This window comes from Rhinolophus ferrumequinum (assembly GCF_004115265.2).
Source record: "Rhinolophus ferrumequinum isolate MPI-CBG mRhiFer1 chromosome 5 unlocalized genomic scaffold, mRhiFer1_v1.p scaffold_110_arrow_ctg1, whole genome shotgun sequence".
NCBI lineage: Eukaryota > Metazoa > Chordata > Mammalia > Chiroptera > Rhinolophidae > Rhinolophus > Rhinolophus ferrumequinum.
Genome location: NW_022680355.1, coordinates 13,304,719 through 13,326,521, shown reverse-complemented (window position 1 = coordinate 13,326,521; position 21,803 = coordinate 13,304,719). Strand labels below are relative to the sequence as shown.

General features: G+C 42.6%; 1 protein-coding gene across 1 annotated transcript in view; it reads right to left on the bottom strand.

Annotated features, from left to right (window-relative positions):
- The window catches only part of ITIH2 (inter-alpha-trypsin inhibitor heavy chain 2), a 31,073-nt gene extending 11,619 nt beyond the window's left edge, over window positions 1–19,454 (bottom strand). Inside the window, exons 1-14 of the mRNA XM_033100609.1 lie at window positions 19,246–19,454; window positions 17,915–17,989; window positions 16,328–16,360; window positions 14,754–14,923; window positions 12,014–12,118; window positions 9,783–9,945; window positions 8,070–8,177; window positions 7,276–7,404; window positions 5,934–6,050; window positions 4,175–4,343; window positions 3,476–3,601; window positions 1,897–2,078; window positions 817–1,002; window positions 323–462 (exon numbers count right to left, since the gene is read on the bottom strand). Coding sequence (XP_032956500.1) covers window positions 323–462; window positions 817–1,002; window positions 1,897–2,078; window positions 3,476–3,601; window positions 4,175–4,343; window positions 5,934–6,050; window positions 7,276–7,404; window positions 8,070–8,177; window positions 9,783–9,945; window positions 12,014–12,118; window positions 14,754–14,923; window positions 16,328–16,360; window positions 17,915–17,989; window positions 19,246–19,329 — 1,787 coding nt within the window. The 5' untranslated portion in view covers window positions 19,330–19,454. The remainder of the gene's footprint in view (window positions 1–322; window positions 463–816; window positions 1,003–1,896; window positions 2,079–3,475; window positions 3,602–4,174; window positions 4,344–5,933; window positions 6,051–7,275; window positions 7,405–8,069; window positions 8,178–9,782; window positions 9,946–12,013; window positions 12,119–14,753; window positions 14,924–16,327; window positions 16,361–17,914; window positions 17,990–19,245) is intronic.
- Window positions 19,455–21,803: the final 2,349 nt, after the last annotated feature.

The following is a 21,803-nucleotide window of genomic DNA, read 5'->3' as shown; positions in this document are numbered from 1 at the left end:
TTATATCATTATATGCAAGAAGTCTTCTATATTTGGATCTGGGTGGCGATTACATGAGAGATGTATATAAAAATTCATTAAACGGTGCATTTAAAATCAATGCACTTCACACACTTTACTGTATGTATGTTACACCTCAATACAAAATTTAAAAAGTGAACCCAGCTTTAGCGAACGTGCTTGGAACCAGTGGAAATTAATAATCCAAACCATGTAATAATTGGCTGCCTTTCTTGGTTTCAAACTCTTTTTGTGTATTACTTCAAATATTCAAGGCAAACCGCATACTGTTGCAAATCCCTGTGGTGCATGCTCTTCTTACCGCTCAGCTAGAAGTTGGTTGATTGTCAGGTAGGCCCACAATTTCCTGGTGAAATCAGGATCTGCATGTTTGTCTTTTGAGAGAAAATCTTCCAAGTCGTCCATTTGGGCCAGGGTCTCCAAGACCAGCTCCGTGTTGGCCTGGATGATGCAGGGTTCAGTTTAAAGACAGCAGAGTTAATTATAAATTATAGTTAAGAAATTCACATTTTGTTACCGACTGGGAGTGAGTCAGGGTACTATGCAACTTTAAGGGGAATGTGAAAGAAGACAAAAGAAGAAGTAGGCGCATACTTCTGGAGTTTGGGATGAAAAGGTAAGGAATTATACAGTAATTGGGAAGATGGTAAAGATATTCTCATGTCTTCCTTTCGATACTGCTTTTATTTTACATATAGTATTCTTGGAATGCAGTGTTAGTCTGTTAATACACAAGATGGACAGTATCCAGGGGACCAGTTAGTATTTTCAGAATAAGCAGACAAGCCAAAGTACCGAAGTTGCGGTGATGATGCTCTGTAATTGCTCTGATTTTTCAGGGTCAAATTTTCCTGCCACCACAATTTCTGAGCCTCCAAAATAATTATGGAAACTGTTTTGAGTGACATCCGTTACTGATGTATGGGGATAGTTGAACTGAACATTCTGGAGCAATGGAGTAGAGACCTGGTTGTAGAATTTCTACAATCCATAAAAAAACAAAACAAAACAAACAAAACAGAGAAATCATTATTTTCGTATCACTTTATAGGTCTAAAGGATTTTTCTCTGAGACTATTCAAATGCTTAACAGAGATCTCTATCTCTTAATTTATTCTCACAGTATCTTTGGGAGAAGCTATGGCACAAGGCAAATCCTCACAATTATCAGACGAACTGAGACATAGCGACAATAAAGACTTGTTAAGAATATTCCCTTTGACTTAAGAGCCCAGCATTTTTTTTTTCCTGCCTGTTATGGCCAGCATGAACAGCTTTTCATAATAAGAAACATCAGCGAGGTTGATATTCCCCAAATTAGAACCTTATCCCTGACCTGTCTCCATGTTTAAATATGGGCCTGCATTTGATTTATGGTACTTGGTACTGACGGGGGTTGGGGGGGGCGGGAGAGGGGGCCGAGGTAAAGTCTGTTCTTCTCCTACATCTTTTTCTTGTTCATTTAGTCAAAATAAACAAGTAAGTCACATACTTTATATTTAAGGACACTTATAGGCTAGTGTGATTCTCTGTGTCGTGTTATAAAATTGCACTTTAAAGGGAAAGTGGCGGCCATGACAGTAAGGAGGGCCAACTGCTTCATGGAGCTGGAGGGCCTCTGAAGACTTGTCCAGGGGGTGCGGGGTGCCCATGGCCTTTCTGCCTCTCATCTCAGTGTTACTGCAGATGGACAAGTAGGGCGAGCTGCGGGAGAAAGGAACGCACACGTTCTTGATTCTTGTGACCAGATATAGCTGAGGTAATGATAATTTTCACTTAAACTCGTCCATCTTCATTTAAGTGTCAAATATTCCTAGAATGATTTTGAGTAAAGAAAAAGAAAAAGAACAAGAAGAACAGAACAAAAAATGTTACCTTGAGCTGGGTAGAAGTGTCCTGGTTTCCATAAATCCTTTGAGCAATTCCACGGTTGTCATTGGATAGTCTCTTCAAAAAATCATAATCAACATCAAATCCTATCCCCAAACTGAACAAGGAGATGTTGTCTCGTATGTTCTGCTTCACGTTTTTCTGAATTTTGGACAACTTTAGTTCACCTAAAGTTGATGATGACAGAAAGGAAAGGAATAAGGAGGCAGTGTCATACAGTTTTTGGAAGATCCATGGAGGGCCGTTTAGTGAAATTTGTCCAAATTAAAAATGCATTTACTGTTTGACTCAGACTCAATTACTAGGAATTTTTCTCATGGATGCACTCATACATGTTGAATAAAGTATGGGCAATGACATATAGCAACATTAGTGGGAATAGCCACATACTGGAAACAACTTAAATGTACCCCAATAAGAAAGATTGGTTAAATTACGGTACATTCCAACTGTGAAATACTGTATAGTTATTCAAAAGAACAAAGCAATTCTCTGTGTATTTATATTGAATGATCTCAAAGGCATTTTTAAAGGGGAAAAAACAATTAAAATTTGGTGTATGTAGGATGTATGTGCATATACTATGCACACGTGTGTGTGTATTCACATATGTGTGTACATATGTACATACAGTATGCAGATTTGCATAGAATATCTTTGGAAAGATACACACGTTTCCAGCAACTGCCTCCAGGGACATTTTTTGCTCTATTTCCTTTTCTTCCTTGTGATTTTATTCTAAAATTGAATTTTTAAAGTAATCTGATCCAAGGGGGAGAAGAAAGACACTGAATCTGCAACAAGGACATCACAACGGCCATTCTAGTCTCAGCGTTCATAAAACGGTTGCTCTTCGTCTTTCTCAAACTCGTGTTGTCATGACGGCATCCCTGGTTTTCCTCCCACTGAGCTGTGTCAGGCACAGGTCAGACACCATCGTTGTCCACATGAGAGACTGCAGCACAATCAAGCATTTGCTCATACTTATGTTTGTCAGTGTAAAGATAAATGAAGCAAATAAAAATAACAGTACATGGTAGAAGCAGGGAGTTGCTGACCCATCTTGTGGATAAGAAAAACGCTTCACAGGAGGATGTATTAGAGAGATGTGATTTGTCCAGCGGCAGTGAGGAACCAGGGAAGTGGGGACAATGAGGAATACGTTATTGTGACTCCAGAGGTACCACTGCAGACCTGGGGTCAACCCTCATCACACACACACCCCGGTTCACCAGTTCACATACCTTCATTTGAGGAAATGGATGCATTTCACTAGTATGGACCAGCGATCCTCACAACATACGATTACAATTAAAATGAATGTTGCCCCCCATTGTAGAGGTGACACCGAGGCATTCAAGGGCATCACTGAAAAATGTCTGGGCACTGGTTTAAGTGGGTTGAGTGTTTCAGGGTCAAAAGAAGCCTTTTGTCAGGAAGGATGGGTTTAATATGGTTTAGAAACTCCGTCAGAATGCCATTAGATTTCCCACCGTAAGCAAGTCAGGTTCCTACGAAACGATAGTAAAAATATTTGTCACTGGAAAATTGAAGTGATACTTGCCTACTGTTGGATCGCCGTCAGAGACCAAAATGATCAGAGACACCGAGTTGGGGTCTAACAGTCCCAAGTTATTGGCTTCATTCAAAATAAAGATGGCCCGCAGAAGTGCTTCGTTGATATTTGTGCCTGAAAGGGAAATACAATGTGCTGGTCAGTTGTATGCTCTTTCTTTGCACAGAAACAATCGTATCTTGGGCTCAAGTTCATCTGTCTGGTGATCACTTGTGCATAATTTACCAGGTACCCAAGTCATTTGATTGCTTTTCCCAAGTGACACCAGTTTTGCCCAGGCTGGAGTAAAACACTCACTTCGGAGTAAATGATTCCTTTAGCCCTTTCAAAGCACCAGTCCATCATTTGGGGAAACACCAAATTGAAAGTATTTAAACCAGCCTTGCTGATCGACTTGGACACGGTTCTGTAGACACTTAACATTTTATGCTACGCAAGTAATGAGAAGGCGACTGTCACTTACTGACATCCTTTTCTGAGGAAGGTTGGAATAATTACAAACTTGTGTGGGATGGGTTGGTTATGTGTTGTACTCTCGCCACGAACTTAGTATTCATCATTTAATAACAAATGTATTACTTAAGGCAGACCATTGCAGACCGGGCAAAGTGCACTGTGGTCGGGAATAACATTTCTTCAGTGAATCAAGATTCGAACCCTTGCTGGGAGTAGGCGACACCCACTCACCCCCACTGGGCTGGATTTTCTCAATATACTTCTTGGCATCTGTGACCTGTGTCTTACTCGCTGAGACTAAATCATTTCTCCAGGTGCGCACGTTGTGGTTGAAATCAACCACTGAGAATTGGTCATCAGTTCTCAAATCATCCAATATGGTCTTCATTGCTTCCACTGTCTGTCCCAAAAGAGAAAGGAGAAGGGTCTCATCACGTATGCTTTAAGCCCGAGAAGAAAAGGGGAAGACCAATATTTCATCTTTGTCATCTTTCAAGTATTGACTCAAGCTACAGGTCTTGCAGAAAACCTCTTAAATCCACCTCAGTAAACACAGACCTACCTCTCCCTTACTCTGAACACGTACTGTCTGCATTTTGAGACATAAACTTTGGGTGACTTACTTTGTTATGCACAAATACTTTGACTCATCCTACTTTACATCAAGGATCACAGACTTCAGGTGCCCCTTTGTGGAGCTTGAAAAGCAAATGCGTTTCTCAAGTCTATCTACTCACCCACTCTCTTAAACTACTACTTCTCGTCTTTCTCTTCAAACCACCAACACCTTCCTGCAAATGGCACTCCTGATTCTTAATACTCTCCTCTTTTCTTTTTTTTAAAGCTTTTTTCATAACACCACCATTGACAATACTTTTAAGTTTACTTATTATATGTATTGTCTATTCTCTGTCCCCCTTCCTGTAGAACGTAAGCTCCATAAGCTCCATGGGGGCAGGGATGACTTTTTTAAAAATGTTTTTGGTTGATTTTGTTATTGGTGAACTAAGTGCCTGATACATAGTGGGTGCTTAATAATAAATATTCATTAAAGGAAGGAAGGAAAGAAGGAAGGAGTGAAGGAATGAATGAGCTGCTGTATTAGAGCAGTGGTTCTCAACTGAGAGCAGTCCCTCCCCACACATATCCCAGAGGCCATTTGGCAATGTCTGAAGACATTTTTGATTGTCACGACTGAGGGGGTGGTGCTACTGGCAACTAGTGGGTAGAGCCCTGGACACTGTGAAACATCCCACAACGTACAGAGCAGCTCCTACAACAAAAAATGATCCAATCCAAAACGTCCGCAGTGCCACTGCTGAGAAACCTGGTGTTGGCAGGTGAGCACAGTGTGCAGGGGCCATCTCTTTTCCTTCTTTTTGATCCTAGAAGAGTAGTGAACACTTGCGAGGTCAGAAATGGTTGCAGAACAAATGAAGGAAAGAACGAATGCGTGAATGAATGACTAAATGGATAGTTGCTTGTTCAAATTGTTTGGATGGATGGATTGATGGATTAAAATATGAAATTTCCTTGTTTGCTTTTTAGAACTGCATCTGTACCATTTACGGCTGAATAAGCCTACGCTGAGCTCCAAAGTGGAAGCCGTAAGACAGGGTGGACACCCTCACCGAATTACAGTGTAATTAGAAAAGGTTTGCATATAATGATTTCAGAGTTACTGGTGAACAATGGCAAGATATTCAAGTAAAACGTTATGCAGAAGGACCACTGTTCTGCTTCATAAAACAGCATAGTGATCAGAGTGAGAAGAGGCTACACTGAGATAAATTTTTCAGAAAGGTGACTTTTGAGATAAATTTCCGTTGTTCACACATAAGCCTCCCAATCTGTGTTACTTTGTTACAGCAGCCCAAATAGTCTAAGACAAGTGCTGGGGGTGGGGGAAGGAGAAATGAAATGCTGGCATTGTTGAGAGGGATCCAAGGAGGCAGGGGTGCCACGTGTCACTGCCGACAGGGCTACTTACTTGTTTCATTTTTACTCCCCACATGGATCCACTGACATCGATGACAAACAGGATGTTTTTGGGAATTGGGTCCATGTTCTCAGGAGCAAAAAAGTGGACAAAATATCCGTTAAACACCTGAAAGACAGAATACATGTGTGGGCCAAACCATTGTCAATGTTTGGAGTGTAGGAAGATGAGGATCTGGGGACCGAGAGGGCAGGTGCGTCATGGTGAGCAGGAGGCGTGAGGGTCCTCAAAAGGAGAACCGCGGTGGCAGCGTGGTGTCCAGCCTCTGTTCCAGGCACCCTGCTCGCCATCATGGGCCAAAGGCGAACCAGACAAGAGACAGTTTGCAGCTCCAGTGTTCAGCGCTGCTATCAGGAAAATAAAGCTCTCAGAACAGCTCGTCGAGGAGCAGCTCCCTCCGACAGGGGAGTCTTTCCCAAGGAAATGACATCTACATGGGACTTGAGCGTGAGTTTGAAGTTAGCCGGCCAGGGCGGGGGTTGGGCCAGGTTGGGGCGGGGTATGGTTGGGGTGGAGAGTTCCAGACAGTGCAGCGCTGGCCGTGAGAGAGTATGGCACACTTGGGGCTCTGTGAGTGGGACCACAGAATTCAAGAATCCAGGAATCAGGGAAGATCATGACGGGCCTTTATGCGTGTTCTAGGGAGTGTGGATTGTTCCTGAAGAGAAGGGGAGGCCACTCCAGCTGGATTCCACTGGAGGCTGTAATGACTGGCTCCCCTCATTCTCTTCCCGTGTCCTCTGGTTGCTCTGCCAGGACATTACAGGATCCATCCAGCTCTAGGGTGTGTGGCTGTGGACACCTCCCTGTCTCCCTGGCCCTGGGAGGACGGGCTTTTCGGTACCCTCCAAGGACGCTTACATTAGCACCGGGGAAATACACACACCGAAGACATGACAAAGAGGGAAGGAAACTCTTCGGGATATCTCCCAATGAACATTGACCCTGGAATTCACCACTGGCCCAGATCTTTCTCTAGGCTTTGGTTGTTCCATCTTCCCAGCCCCAAAACTTCTCTGCTTTCTGTGATAGTCTAGTTGCAAAGGGCCTGGGAACATCCTCCAAAACTCCCATTTTGTGATTTTTTATTGTTTCTATGAGGCCCAGAAGTACCATTCTGGGACACGGACATGAGATCCAATGACGCTGTATCCAGTTTTCCTGACCTGAAAAGACAATGCTTAGCGACACTTAGGGAAATAAGATTTCAGCCCCTTTTCTGCAGCCTTGACACTTGCCTTGGGAGCTGCAATTACTCAGAGGCCAGGGAGTTTGTCCAACAAGGAACAGTGACCTCAGCGGGGTGGTTCTCCTAGGGCCTGTGTGCACCCACCTCAAGTTCTCCGGCTTTCTCTTCTCTTTGTACGTCGTACACCACCACCAGCTCTCCGTCCACCGCAGTCTCAGAGCAGTTGGAGCATTTTCTTTGCTGTGCTACTGTGGGCTTGAAGGAGACATGTGCCTGGAAAGAACAGTGATGTCAGAGCCCGGTCTCTGCAGGTGAGGGGGTGACTGACAGATGTACCTTCTCATGCCCACAGGTACAGAGGTACGACCTGATGACCCATGGCTGTTCTGCATCAGTTGTCTGGTTACTGATGAAAAGGACAGTGGCAAGGCATGTGAGGGGAACATCTGCCAGTCTGCAAGGCTGTTGGCCAGGTTTCAGGCCCTTTTAAGAGACTCAAAGAATTCCTCCATTTCCCCGTGGAAGAAATGGCTACCAGCTCTAAAAAGTTTGTGAAAACTTCTTGGAGGAGTTTGACTCTTCCATACTTGGGTATTATTGGCCACGAAGGCAGAGAGAATTAAGCTGAATATCTCTTGCTGTGATTAATGAAAATCTACCATATATGAAAGCTGTCCTTTAGTTACTGGTCAAGCAGATGACTTCGGGCGAAATGGGACTCCAAAAGGGACAGTCACTGGTCAAAATGAAACAATTGGGAGTTTTGTTTTGTATGTCTTGTGGAAGACCCAAGACTTTGCTCAGGGGTCACTGCTTCTTCATTTAGTTCCTTCAGCTCAATACCCAACTGCTTTCTAATTCCCCAGAACACAGGAGGTAAGTGGAACCCATGTCTAACGGTCACTTAGACTCTTGGCAACATGTGGTGCCCATGGTACCTTCTGGTGTCCTTTAGAAATGACTGGAACACCATCAAAGTGACCATCCGATGTGTCAGGAACATGAAGAAATTTCAATCCCTGAGGCTCAATGATCCACACGTCTACCTAGAGATGGGAAAGAAAATACTCAAAGCATCAAAACATCTTTCAAGGCTTTTTCAGCAAGAGGTACAATTACTAAGTTCTCTGCTGCTTTTCTCATCTTCAAGTTTTCCCAAAGATGACCCAGCATGGCTCCATGACGACACTTAGGGAAATAAGATTTCTGCACATTCTTTAAATTCTGTGGGATGTAATCCATCTTACCATGGAGGCTGAAGACCCTTTGGGCAACTCAGTGCTCGCCTTAAATTGCTTCCTTTCTCTGAGATTTAATTCCCTGTCTCATTATAAATTTCTATTCTATTCTATTCTATTCTATTCTATTCTATTCTATTCTATTCTTTATTCCACTCCATTCCATTCCATTCCAACTATCCCATCCCATCCCATCCTAAGAGCACGCATGTTGTTAGGAAGGAAGCCATTCTGTGATTCACTCTGTGGATCTGTCAATAATAGACCATTCTCCTCTCACCCTGTCCTTTTTATTACTTTCCTGTCTTCTTGCTTTGAGCAGAGCTAATAGGAGCAAATCCCTTTTCGCAATCCTTCTGGCAATCCTTGGCAAAACCATAGTCGTATCTTCACTTCTCTCTTTATACTTTAAGTGCTGTGCTGAGCACTTCACATGTATGAATTTGTTTAACTCTCACTGACATTATTGTTGTTTGTTATTGTTCTCACTTGTTATTTTTCATTTTACTGATGAATAGACACTGATTCAGAGTGACACAGCTCATAAGTGGCTGAGCCACCCTTCATACCTGGGGCCCAAGCTCTAAATACTTTGCTCCCTACTTCTTGACTTTCATCAGCTTCAGTCAGCTTCATCTTTTCAGTTGATACGGCCACACTACTCTTCAGCCCTACGACAAAATATGTGATAGTACCCTTTTGGCAGATGAAAACATGGACACTCAGGATAACTTGTCCCACGTCAGAAGGCTGGTGTAGCGGGTTGAATGGTGACCCCCTCCCTCACCCAAAAAAAAGGTATGTCTACATTAAGTCCCTGGGACCTGTGAGTGTCACCTATTTGGAAAAGGGTCTTCACAGACGCAGTTAAGAATCTCGAGATGAGATCATTCTGGACCACCCAGTGGGCCTAAATCCAGTGACAAATGTTCTTATAAGACATAAGGCAGAGGGAGATTTGAGACACCCAGAGGAGGTGATGTGACCACAGAGACAGAGATGGGAGTGATGTGGTCACAAGGCCACACGTCAAAGAATGCCAGCAGCTGCTAGACACCACAAGAAGCAAAGAATAGATTCTCCCTTCCAGCCTCCCCTGCCAACAGCTTGATTTCAGGCTTCTGTTCTCCGGAACTGTGAGAGAACACATTTGTGTTGTTTTAAGCCACCCACTTTGTGGTCAGTTGTTACAGCAGCACTAGAGAACTGACACAGCAAATAAGCAGCTGAGCTGTGATTGGAGGCTGCGGTTGGAGGCTGTAAGGCAGTGGCCTGGAGGACTCCAAACCCAGAACCTTTTCAGCACAGCACACTTTTTTGCACAGTCGCGTGGCATCAAACACCACAAAGAGCAGTGACCGACAGAGCCGTACGAGGATGGCATCACCGCACACCCTGCCAATCCATGCTTACCTCCAAGTGTTTGGCCAGGCGTCCCGGCTGCAGGTAAAGCCTATGTTCATAGGATCCCAGCTTCCTCCACTTCACTTCCTGGTAGTGAAGTTCAAACTGCACCTTTGCTCCAGGGAGAACGTTCACTTCAGTTTTGAAGTTCTCCATATCAAGAGTCCGGCTCCTAAAGATGTGAGCCCCCGAGATAAGTCATCACACGTGTGATCGAGCACAAGACCCAGGATCTAGGCAGAGGGCATCCAGACTTTCCTGGGCAATCACACTGCTCAATTGTTCATGAAAGTGAACAGTAGGTACAACAGAGATCCCTGACACTTTCAGATAAACTTAGTTCCACCAACGTTTTCAGTCTCCTCTCCTACCTGAGCTTTTTCTTCCAGAGCTTCTTACAGACTTGAATGTCATTTGCGCAAAGCTACTGGTTATTGCTCCATATTATGTGCCAGGAACTTGACACATGTCATCTTTAATAAAGCAGCTCTTCAAGATAGATATCAGTACCCTCGTTTATCAGATGATAACCAGTGAGGCTAATAGAAAATCAGTAACCTGTTAAGAACACGGGGCTAGTGGATTGCAGGGCTGGGACTGGAACCCAAGTTTAGAGCACTCCAAAGACAGCACACATTTCCTCTGCTGCATTGGAGACCCATTCTAGGAATTCTTTCGATTGCTGAAAATCTTCAGAAATTATTTCATCAAATTGAACATGTATTCCCAGCCTAAGGCCTTAATTAGTCATGTACATATCAAGTCCAATGTCATCATTGATCTTGAGGTGTCTATGATTTTAAAGAGAAATGATCAAATGAGGGTGATTTGAGCATTAGAATAAACAATGAATGACTTTTGAAAATTAAATGAGTAAATAAGCAAGGTGGAACTGTGATACTGAGCCCACTGGGGGTCGGGAAGTACCACGGGGAAGTGCGCCGGAGATATTAGGAAGCTGAAGAAAAAGACAAGCGTGGCCCAGAGCACTCCTTAGAAGCAGAGCACGTGGTGAGGGGCCTTATTATCTGGGGAGTGGGCCAGAAGGAGAGCTCGACGGTCTCTGTTGTAGCTTCAGGACCTACAAGAGTTTCCCTTACAAATAAATATTTGTGGAACAGGTGAATGGACCATGTGGTCAAGGTGATGGGTGAAGAGGGCAAAATGTCATGTAAAGATAAAAGAACCAATTAACCTGGATCCACCCTGCAGGTGTTCCCTCTACTTGGAATTTCTTCTCTCCTTTCTCCACCTCGATGAATTATTTTAATCTATTTGGGCTCAGCTCCGACATCACATCCTCTGCGACGATTTTTTGGATTCACAGACAGAATTGTACACTCGAACTCCCACAGGGTTTTGTACCCTCTCTACATTGGCACTTACCCCGTTATATCTATTATAGTTACCAATATATTACATAAGTGAGGAGGAGGAGATGAAGAAACAAAGGATGGCAGGATGTGGCAGATTAGATACGCAGTGTGAGGAGGGGTACTTGAAAATTTCTTTGAAGTTTCTTGCTTGAGAGGCTGCCTTTTAGAGGCTGGTTTGGCATTCCCGGTGTCTTACTTAAGATTATAAGGAGAAAAACATAAACAGAATCTAAGCTAAGTAACTGGTGCTGAAAAAGCCTTAGCCCATAAAAGTAAGGCAGAATACATCATTAAAACAAATTCCAAACTTTCATCTCTGTATACAGTCGACCCTTGAACCATGCGGGAGTTCAGGGCACCGACCCCATGTGGTCCAAAAATCTGCTATAATCTTTGACTCTACAGTCGGCACTTCCTATCCACGGTTTTGCATCCGCAGATTCAACCAACTGCGCATCAAAAATGGTGCTTTCGATCCCCTGTTGGGAATCTGCGGTTGGTAATGCAAAAATACTGCTTCTTCTGAGGCTGGCTGAATCCGCAGATGGAAGTGTAAGCGGACCTTCGCAGTTCAAACCCGTGTAGTTCAAGCATCAACTGTATAAGGTAAGTGTTGTCACCAGAGCACCAATATTTCTGTAGTTCCTCTACCGCACTCTTTTACCAAATCAATATTTAGCTAGAGAACATCCATCTGGCTGCAAGGCAAGCTATGCAAGGATAACTTACTTGTTGCAGAGAGGCCTAAGGGAAGTAGAAATGGGGACACCTAACCCTTCTACAAGGTTGTGTGACTTTCTGTGTCTTTGAGGGAAGGGACTGAGCAGAGGCAGCGGTTGGAATAAAGGCATGCCTGGGCCTCACCTCACCAATCCAGCGGTTTTGCCTTTTGCTTTGGCCTGTGAGTACAGTGCTCGGCCCACGGTTTTCTCCTTAATGGAACTGGTGAACGTCGTGCCGTCTACAGACCTAGAAAATGACGGAAAGCCACCAGTGGGTCTGAATAGTAGATTTAGCAAAACAAATCAAAACAAGCTAGCATGCCGACCCGGTGGATTTAATGAATGGATTTCTTTCATTTTGCACCTGTTAGAAACAAAAAGAGAGACATCTGGGTATTTTGTAGATAGGAGCCCCTTTCTCTGACAGTGTGATTTACGAGGGTCAGGTAGGCTCCCAGCCTAGAAGCTTTCCCTTACTACTGTTGCTTGCGTTTAAAGTTTTTCTTCATTTTCAAGTTTTACCCTTCACATTAAGCATTGTTGTCTTTGGGTATCCCTTTTGAATCACAGATGTGCCTAGGAGAGGTGATGGTAAGTTATGAGTGATCCAGCTTACATTTGTTTTATAAGGTCAGTCATCAGGAGTTATGGGTCTGGCATAGCCAGGGGCGTTTTGCTCTCCTGCAAAGGTGGCAGAGAGTAAAGAAACATGGAGGAAGGTGCTGGTGAATGAACCCTTTGCGAAGTTTTTGTGTATCTCGCTGACACCTTTCTTGGGGACTTCTCTCTGCATCTCCAGCTCTACCCACGTGACTTTTTGCTGGCTGTCATCTAATCTGGTCAAAGCAGTGCAATCACAGAATTTTGGAAAAGAAAGGGGACCTATGGCACTCAAATAGGCAGTGTCTCTCCCCCAGAAGGAACTTAGGAACGCGTGGAAAGGTTTTGGGTTGTTTTGATGACAGAGGGCACCAAGAATGCTAGACATTCTGCAATGTGAGGGACAGTTTCACTAAAATTTTCCTGCCCCAAATGCCAATAGCATGCTTGCTGAAGCACACTTCTAGGTTCGCCTCTTTAGATGAGAGAAATTGGAGCCAAGGAGGCAAGTGACGTGCTCAAGGTCACACAGTTGGTCAGAGACCGAGCTAGAACTAACTGGACCCTAGGTGTCCAGGTCAGCACTGTTTCCATAAAATCATGCTAAGTTTCAAAGACCAAAAAATCTTTAAGACAAAAGAAAATCATGTCTAATGGTAGAATATTTGGAACCTTGATAAAAAGGCAGAAGAAATATTTTGGATATGGAGGTCTGCACAACTCATATTAAATTCTGATAATATAAGCAGCTATCTTCTCTGGTCTTATAAATTCAGCCCCCACCCAATGTAGAGAGAGGCCAAAATAAATGTATATTCACAATTCTGTCTTTCATCCCCTCAAATCTTCTGTGGAATGAGATGAGGAGGGAAAGGAAAGAATAAAGAAAAACAGAAAAAAGATATTCCTAGAATAAATTCTGGTTATGGGATTTAAAAATAAAAATTTATTAACATAGTTTTAAATATAATTTTTCAGACTTGGTGTTCCATACTATCACTATGTAAAAGCTTTCCCTTCTATAGTTGCTTTTTAGAAAAGGCTACTGAAAAAAATTTTTAAGTAAATTTCTAAGCCGATTCAAAGAATACCAATTCAAAGTCACATGACGTCTTTTTCCCATCTACTTTTCTTGTTTAGAAAAGAGTTAACTGGCTCTGCAGTTTGTAGAAGCCAACGAGCATGGTATTTGAACACTTTATTTTATTTGTTCACTGTTATCATTGGTGTATGAAAGACAATAGCATGTGAGAGGTAACTCAATAAAAGATCTTTAAAAATAACCAGACTGTATGCAGAGCATTTTGCTCTGTTCTAGGCAACTTGAGAAGGTCACTGACTAAGTGGAGCACACTCTGGTGACGGCCACCCGAAGGGTCAGAGGATAAAGTGCCATCTGGTCATTTGGAGGAACAAGGAACGTTTAGTCTTGATAAACAAAACTGCCAGGTGGGACAAGGTAACTAAGGTAACGGCCTTCACTGTTTGACAGGCATTGGAGTGGTTTACAATTTTTCATTTGTTGTGGAAATCTTCAAACGTACACAAAATAGAGAAAATTATATAAGAAACCTCTCTGAAACTGTCACTGAGCGACACCATTATCAATATTCAGCCAATCTCAGTAATCTGTACCCCTACTCTCTCCACCTCGATTATTTTGAAGCCGGCCTCAGACAGCATATAATTTCATCCCTGAACACTTCAGTATGTGTTTTGTAGAGAATGAAAAAGAAATTTGTGAGTAGAAGTAGAGTCACTGGGTACAAAATGAAACAGATTTCAATTAAGTATAAGAAATACTGCTAACAGACCCATCAACCACTGAGTGGATTACCCGGGGAGGTAGTGAGTTTGTCATTAAGGAGATATTCAAGTTAAGACTGGATAACCCACATGTCAGTGGTATACACAGAGGAATTCAATCACTGGATAGATGATCCTGAACTGCTCTACAAACAAGGTTTCTTGGAAGCCAGGGCAACTCCATATATTTCTCTCCCACAAAGAAAACACGTTAAAATGTAAGTACTTGGGAGGTGGTTACCATAGAGATGCTTTAAGTTTGCTTTAAGGAAATTAGACATGAAAAGCCAATCCTTCACAAATTCTGATTTCTTTGATCAGAAACGAATTATTGGGACCCATTTCACGATGACCCTTGACATCCAGTGGGTCCACAGATCTGAGAGTGAGAATAGTTAACCATGAAGATCCATTCTAACTGATTCCGAGGGTGGAGCGTATCCAATTTCTGTTCTGTGTAGGAAGGAGTTACTCACATGGAGAAGTTGGAGATGAAGGCTCCTTTGGGAATCTGAACATCAAACACGACATTCTGAGGCTTCGGGGAGTTGTTCACTACTTTGGTCTGGATCATGGTGGTGGCCATACGAGAAGTAATAGTGGACTGGACTTTGTAGCTGTAAAGAGTTACTTGATCAACATCTTCCTGTAATTGGCAAGAAAGGGTAACTGTAATTTTTCAGAGAAAAATTTTTCAGAGAAAACTTACACAGAACTTCACTGCCTATTTGGTGTTAAGAGCAATACGTTTAATTAGGAACAATTCTAAGCCACCATTGAGCATACTGCTCCGGGATGATTACGCATTCTCCTAACTTGAAATACCCTCTAGCAGAAGCCTGCCTTTGTTTTGAGATGCCTTTTCGCTCTATGATTCTATCAATAATGATCTTTAAAATTAGAATCCAAGTAGAAAATAGTTGTGGGAAGCAAGATTGGATTGAGAAAGTCCAGGAAATAACTTCAAATGCGGGGCCATCGCGAGGGAAGGATACAGGATTGCAGGGTTGGCAGGGGACCCTTCCTGCATCTCCAGAGTGGGGCACAGCAGGGGTATAGTGGTGTGGAAGACAAGTGTGGTCCCCATATTGCCGTCTACTGTCTTCAACCTTATCTGTTACAATTTCGTCTTCTCCATGTCCTCTTCTCCTTCCCCCAATGAAAATACGCAAACACTGATGGGCGTGAACAACGAATAGAATATCATGACAAGAAAATGTTATTCTGATGCAATTATCAGTCCAACGCCCTTTGCCAGGTCCTTCTCTACTGATTTAAGGCAGCTCCGGTGTAAAAATCACTGCAGTATACTCAAAGGCAAGATGCTACTAACACACATCTTTTAGGAGGTGCCTGAGAATTGCCAGCAGCTTCAGGGCTGTGGTAATTAGGGGACCTGTTCGGTTTTGCTTTTTTCTCCAGAAGGATTTGCTTATTTCAGTAGTGGGTATCATCCCGCAAACTTTGTCATCCAAGATGAGACCTTATAGCTCTATAACATCCAGCTCGCCTCCAGCTAAGCTAAGTTATTTGTCCTGCCTACCCCTCAAACCGTGCTTCTCACAGATTCTATCAGTTCAGAGCAGGAGGCCAACGTAAACCACTTCCTTTTGACGTTTTCTTGCCACTGGAAGGCCGACTTAGAACAGATCAAGGAATCTGGCTGTTTCATGTTTAAGAGTTCCTGTCCCACACTCACTCTTTTTTACCCTCCCAAGCTATGAGGTGTCATATTTTAAATGAAAACTGTCAAGTTGGAATAAATACATATACTTGGATGAAATCTATGTTGTTGCCAAAAGCTGAGAAAATGAAGAGAGAGGACATTTTCAGCTCTCGGTGACATCGCTTCTGGCTGCATGTACCCGGTGCTCTTTCATGCTGAGTTTTAGACACACTTCCAAACAGAATTGGTCAAGGGGGTATTTCGAAAATCTGATAAATGCTCTTAGTGAGGGAGACAAAGAAAGCAGCAAGACGGATTTCTAGATAATAGGTAACAGAAAAATCATTCAGTTTTCAATTTTTAACAAAGTCAAAGTAAACTTACCATCGTTTCTCCAGATTCTCCAGAAACACTTCTCTGTGAAAGCAAGTTAGATAATCATTCTTCAAAAGTGTGTTACTTATTACCTTGATGGAAAAAACTGCTTTCTCTCAGTCAAAAGAATTTTTTTCCCTTCACTACTGAGTTGTAATTCAGTCCTTGGAGCTGAGATATAAATATCAAACATTCTGAAATACTGTTTTCCCACTGGTGTGTTTCTCTGGACAAACTTCTCAGCCAGCATTGGGTAACATGCACATCATTTTTGATATAACGCTAAAACAAATGTTTTTAAAGGAAAATATTCAACCAAACGCATGCTGAGAAGGGCATATGGCTTCTATCCTATTTGTCTGACGGATTTTTTTATTCAGTTGAGTGGTTATTGGGGTGCCTCACTCTGCCATGGTGCTCTGGCCATGCGATCCCCTCTGTCTGTGGTGCTCTACTTACCAGATTCCCTTCACCCCCTACCCCCATGTAACTAACTTCTCCTCATCCTTCAGATCCCAGCTCAGGCAGAATTTTCTCAGTGACGTTCTCTCGGACCCCCTCCTACCCCATACTAGGTAATCTTCTTTTATGAAGCGTTTCGTAGCCGCATAGCCCTTCCTTCAAAGCGAGAGGGTCGGAATACATGTTCTGTCGTCCTCCATTAGACTAAGCTACACGAGGGTGTAGGATTAGAGAGTGGGGATTTCGATGTGTTTCCTCCTTGATGTAGCCAAACGCGGTGACTGGCATGTGGAAAATTCTGTACACTAACCACTATGCTAGGGAATTATTCACGGGAAGGATTGTCCTGTGGGCATGGAAAGCTGAATAGCTTTAGAGTGATGGGTGCACATTTAACGTCTAATGGATTTTAACATAATAAGTCAGGTGTTGGATATAAGCTTAACTTGCCTGATGTGGGGTGAACTGAGGTTTTAGGGGGTGTTGTGTGACATAGTGAGGGCAACAGCTACCGCCTTTTAGACCTTTTTGAGTGCAGTTCTCAATGTGGAAGTTTTCTCTTTTGAGACTAGATAAAGACCTTAACACGAGGGTTTACCTGTTGGGTTTTAATATTATTCGTCTACAAAAAAACCCTGGACTTTTAGAGAGTCAGAAGTTCATACCCATACAAAATAAATCATCAGTCAGCTTAGCATTGCTCCCATAAATACCGGCCCCCCGTGTTCTCTGAGCTACTCCCCAAGACAGCAGTGACCAGAAGGAGAATGTGTAGGGCTGCAGTGGGACATGCCTGCTACCGCTGGGATAGGGAATACCCTCCTAAGAGGAAATTCTTCCTTACAAAGCAGTAAAATCATCCCATAATCTTAAAACGTGAAGAAAACACGTAGCTGTATATCCTTTAAGGGACAAGGGTAACTGTTATGGTTCGGGGGTTCACGGACAGCAGTAGGTCTCACTTGATTTCACCTTGACAGTGCTACTGCCCTGGTGTAAAACTACTGGGCTCTTCTCTGCTAAAAAACAAGCTCTTGAGATAATCCAGCACAAGACATCTTAGTCCTTCTCCTACTTCTTTAATCATGATCTCTTTCACTGATTTTCCGTTTGAGAACTTAAGGCTTACTATACCTGATGCCTGCGGTTCTCTGGCACAAATTGCAATTTGCCTGGGGCCAGTTCCACAAGATCTCCATATTCTGCAAACTTAAAAAAGAATTTAGGATATTTATTTCTATTAATAACAAAGATTGAGAGCAAAAGAGGCAGCTGGTGACAGGCATAAGGGTATTCGTTATATTATTTTATCTTATTTCCTATATCTCTGGGCAATCTCATATTTTCACACAATGATTTCGTTACTGTATTTGTGGCTGCTAGTTATTAAGTGGAAGGAATTCATTTCTGAGTTTGCCAGAAGATGATGGGATGTAAGGTCGGGGACACAGTAACCCAGTGGTCGGTTAGATGGGTGCCTGGTGGAGCTATTGAGTAGATCTTAGAGGCATCAACAGTGTCTGTCTGGATAAGTGTGAACCATCATCCAGTGGATTAAAAATGTCGATCTGAAGAGAATATCAGTAAGAAGTGACTGTAAGGCCACAAATACTTTTGGATGTCTTGACTTCAATTCCTGGCTCTGTCATTGAGATTTGCATCACACTCCAGTGGTTTTTAAAGTGTTGGAAAATATGATAGTTTCTTAGCAAGACAGAGTGGTTTTCTCCCCCCCTAAGAATATGCCATCCTGTTCTTTGGCATTTTTGTAGGTAATTCACTCTGCATCTCTTAGGATATTCCCATAATGCACATTGCTTTTAGGGGATCAAAACAGCTCTTGTATGACTTTCAAAATGACTCAGTCCAAGATTTTCCTTATGTGGGGATGGCCAAAAGACCAAAGTGGAGAACTTGAGCTCTGAAATTAATACCTGCCATCTTCCCGTTTAACAGGAATATTCAAAGTGCCTTTATTACCAAAATCACTGCCAACCTGGGTATGAAAAACAATGGTGCTTTGGTAATGACTTTTCTCACATTCTCAGTACAGAGTGATAATGCCATGTCTTCACCATCATCACTATCATAGTTAATAATTATTGGGTGCTTCCTAGTGCTCGCCCTGTGCTAGGTAATTTACACATCACTTACTTCTCAAATACCCTTTGGATTCGGTCAACTATTATCCCCATTTTTTAGATAAGAAGTGGGCAGCTGTGCTCCATAAATGGTATACGATAGGGCCACCCATTGAACTTAACTTAATCTCACGCGAAACCCTTAATGCTCTTAAAAGGTAAATACACATTCCAGTAATTATAACAGTGAGCACTTCTACTCAGATGAGTGTTATCATAAATTTCCTTTCCACACAGAAGACAGAGCTTGAATACCAACAGCCACAGGCTGGTCCCGGAGCATACTTACAGGCCAACAGCAAGGAGGCTTCTAAACCTACTTACTTCTGGAAGTGCATTGGTCGGGATCTTGAAGCCTTGAGCCTCAGAAAGAAAGAACCAGAGGAGAAAGCATGTAAGCCGTTTCATTTTGCTGGGCAGCTTTGCCAAGTTCTCCAGAGCAGTGTCTGGGGAGAATTCCACTCCACACGGACCAAGTTCAAAGGGACAGCAGAGGAATTCAGTTCGTTTTTAAACAGTAGAAAAAAGAGAAAGAAAGCTCTCAAACTTTGTTCAAAAATGGGACAAATATTTGTTCTGGAGTTCAAACCTGAGCTGTGGGGGTGGATGGGACACCCGGAGGTTATTCAAACAGCAAAGCGGTAGGCAGTCGCTGGGCTGTGAGAACAAGTCAGGGTCGGATGGATATGAGGCCTCTGCTGCTTTTTCTCTTGCTTCAGCTTTTGCTGATTTCTGTTCATCTTAAAATCAGAGAGACCCAGAGATAAGTGCTCTTGGTCCTCTTTGAAGGACCAAGAGAGGGAACTATACTGAGAAATAGAGTCAGAGAGAAAAAAAGCTAAGTGAAGTTTCTGGAAGCAAAATCCTTTGATTTACATGAAATCAAGGACGAATTTAACAAAAGCGGGAGAAGAAGCCCTGTGGTTTTCTGAGCAAAGCTTTCCTGGTCGGTGCTTTTCCCTCCCTTTGATAACTCAGTACCTGTTACATGTGAACACTGGACAAGCCGCCGTGTGGGAGACAAAGGCGCGCTTTTCAGGGAGGACGCGTCGCGCAAGTTTTTGATTAAGAGAACCGTGTCTGTTCCTGCTGCCTCTGATGAGCCGTTGCTCAGGTCGGTGGCAAATCAATTGTCCCCAGTCCCAGAATGAGGAGAAGGCCAGCCTGGAAGCCGAGTGCATTATTCGTTCCCGTTCGTAGTCCGGATATAATAATAATGTTAACTAGGATTTATTGAGGAGCCCTTCCTGGTGTCAGGCAGGCCCTTTTACTGTCACGATCTTTAACCTATAAAAGAGCTGTGTGAGGTGTGTTTGGTATTTATCCTCGTTTACAATTGAGGAAAGTAAAGCTAAGTCATCTATTCCACGTCTCACACTTACTAGTAAGGGGAGGCTTGGATCAAGGTCAGCCTGACCCCAAAGCGTTTGCCCTTTATAACTATCCCTAAGGGAGGCAACCTGCCCTTCATCACGGGGTTCAGTGCCCCAGGTGTGAATTTACACTAGAATTTACCTGTTATCCCCAAGCTGGGTGGCAAGTCTACTTTTCCTGAGCCTCTGCTCCAGACATCTGCGTGAACAAGGGCTGTGCTGTGGACCCTGATTTGGTCAGGGGGAGACCTGAGCTCCCATGTCGTTTCTGGCAGTTTCCTTCCCGGAGTGATACCCATGGCTTCCTGCCCCAAGGTCCCGATCTAGCACCTGGTCGTGGACCTGCTGCTGGGAACCACGACTGTCTAAAAGTCCACTCACGCAGGGGAACTTGCACCCGGATGGGAACAGGAAGTCGGCCGTGGCCTCTGAAACATGATGAGGTAGGGCTGTTCCCTCCAGATCCCTGTCTGAGGATACTCAGCACGTCCCTTCGCCCCACAGAGAGTGACCGAGGATCACATAGCACTCAGGACAAATAGGTCAGTTGTCTGAGGTGGCTTTCTGATTTGGTTTGAAGGGAAATGGTTTCAAGTTTGTTTCAACAGCAATGCAAATGAAAAGAGAAAGTTAAAACAATGCCCTAAAAGAGAAACTTGCGGATTGAAATATGCGGTATGGTATTTTTTTTAAAACTACCATTTTGTTTATGATAGCCAAGCACATGCCAAAAATAATTTGAAGTGTTGGTTCAAGTACAAAATACAAATAGATTAAATTTATCCGTAAGATTATGAAGGCTTACTGATGATTTTTTTTAAAGGTCAACCACATTCTGTCTTTAAGAATTATACTTTATCTCCACGAGAGAAAAACAGACTAAAAGTTGAGATTGCATTAAAATACTTAAAAACAGGGACTACAAAGTTGGCATCTGGTTAAAATATATGTCACGGAAAATAATAAAAAGAAAGTCAGAAAAGATAATTAAATCTAAGATTAAATATGAACTATTTAGAGAAAGAAGATAATAAAATAGATTTTTAAATTAGAAGAAAATGATAGAGCTGTTCAATTTTAAAAATGGAATATATAATAATAAATTAAAAATGAAAATGAGATGTGTAATTAACTTGAAAGACATTTTAATAATAAATGTAGTTATTACTAATACATAGGGATATTTATTAGTATGTCAAATTTATAAGAAATCTTATATGAAGTGTAAAATATTTTAAATGGTCCATAATATGGAGATAAACCGACCAAAAACAGACAAATAGAAAAAGCTACATAAAAAAGACAGTTGAGCTTGACCATTTTTTTCTGAACTTCATAGGATATGTATTATAATATCTGTATAACATACAGAAAGTGACTACATGGTTTTTTATTCATTTAATGAAGTCAGTATTGTTTTTACCCCCAAATCTGAAAATTACAACACACATACACACACACACACACACACACACACACACACACACACACACACAGTTTGAGACCCAC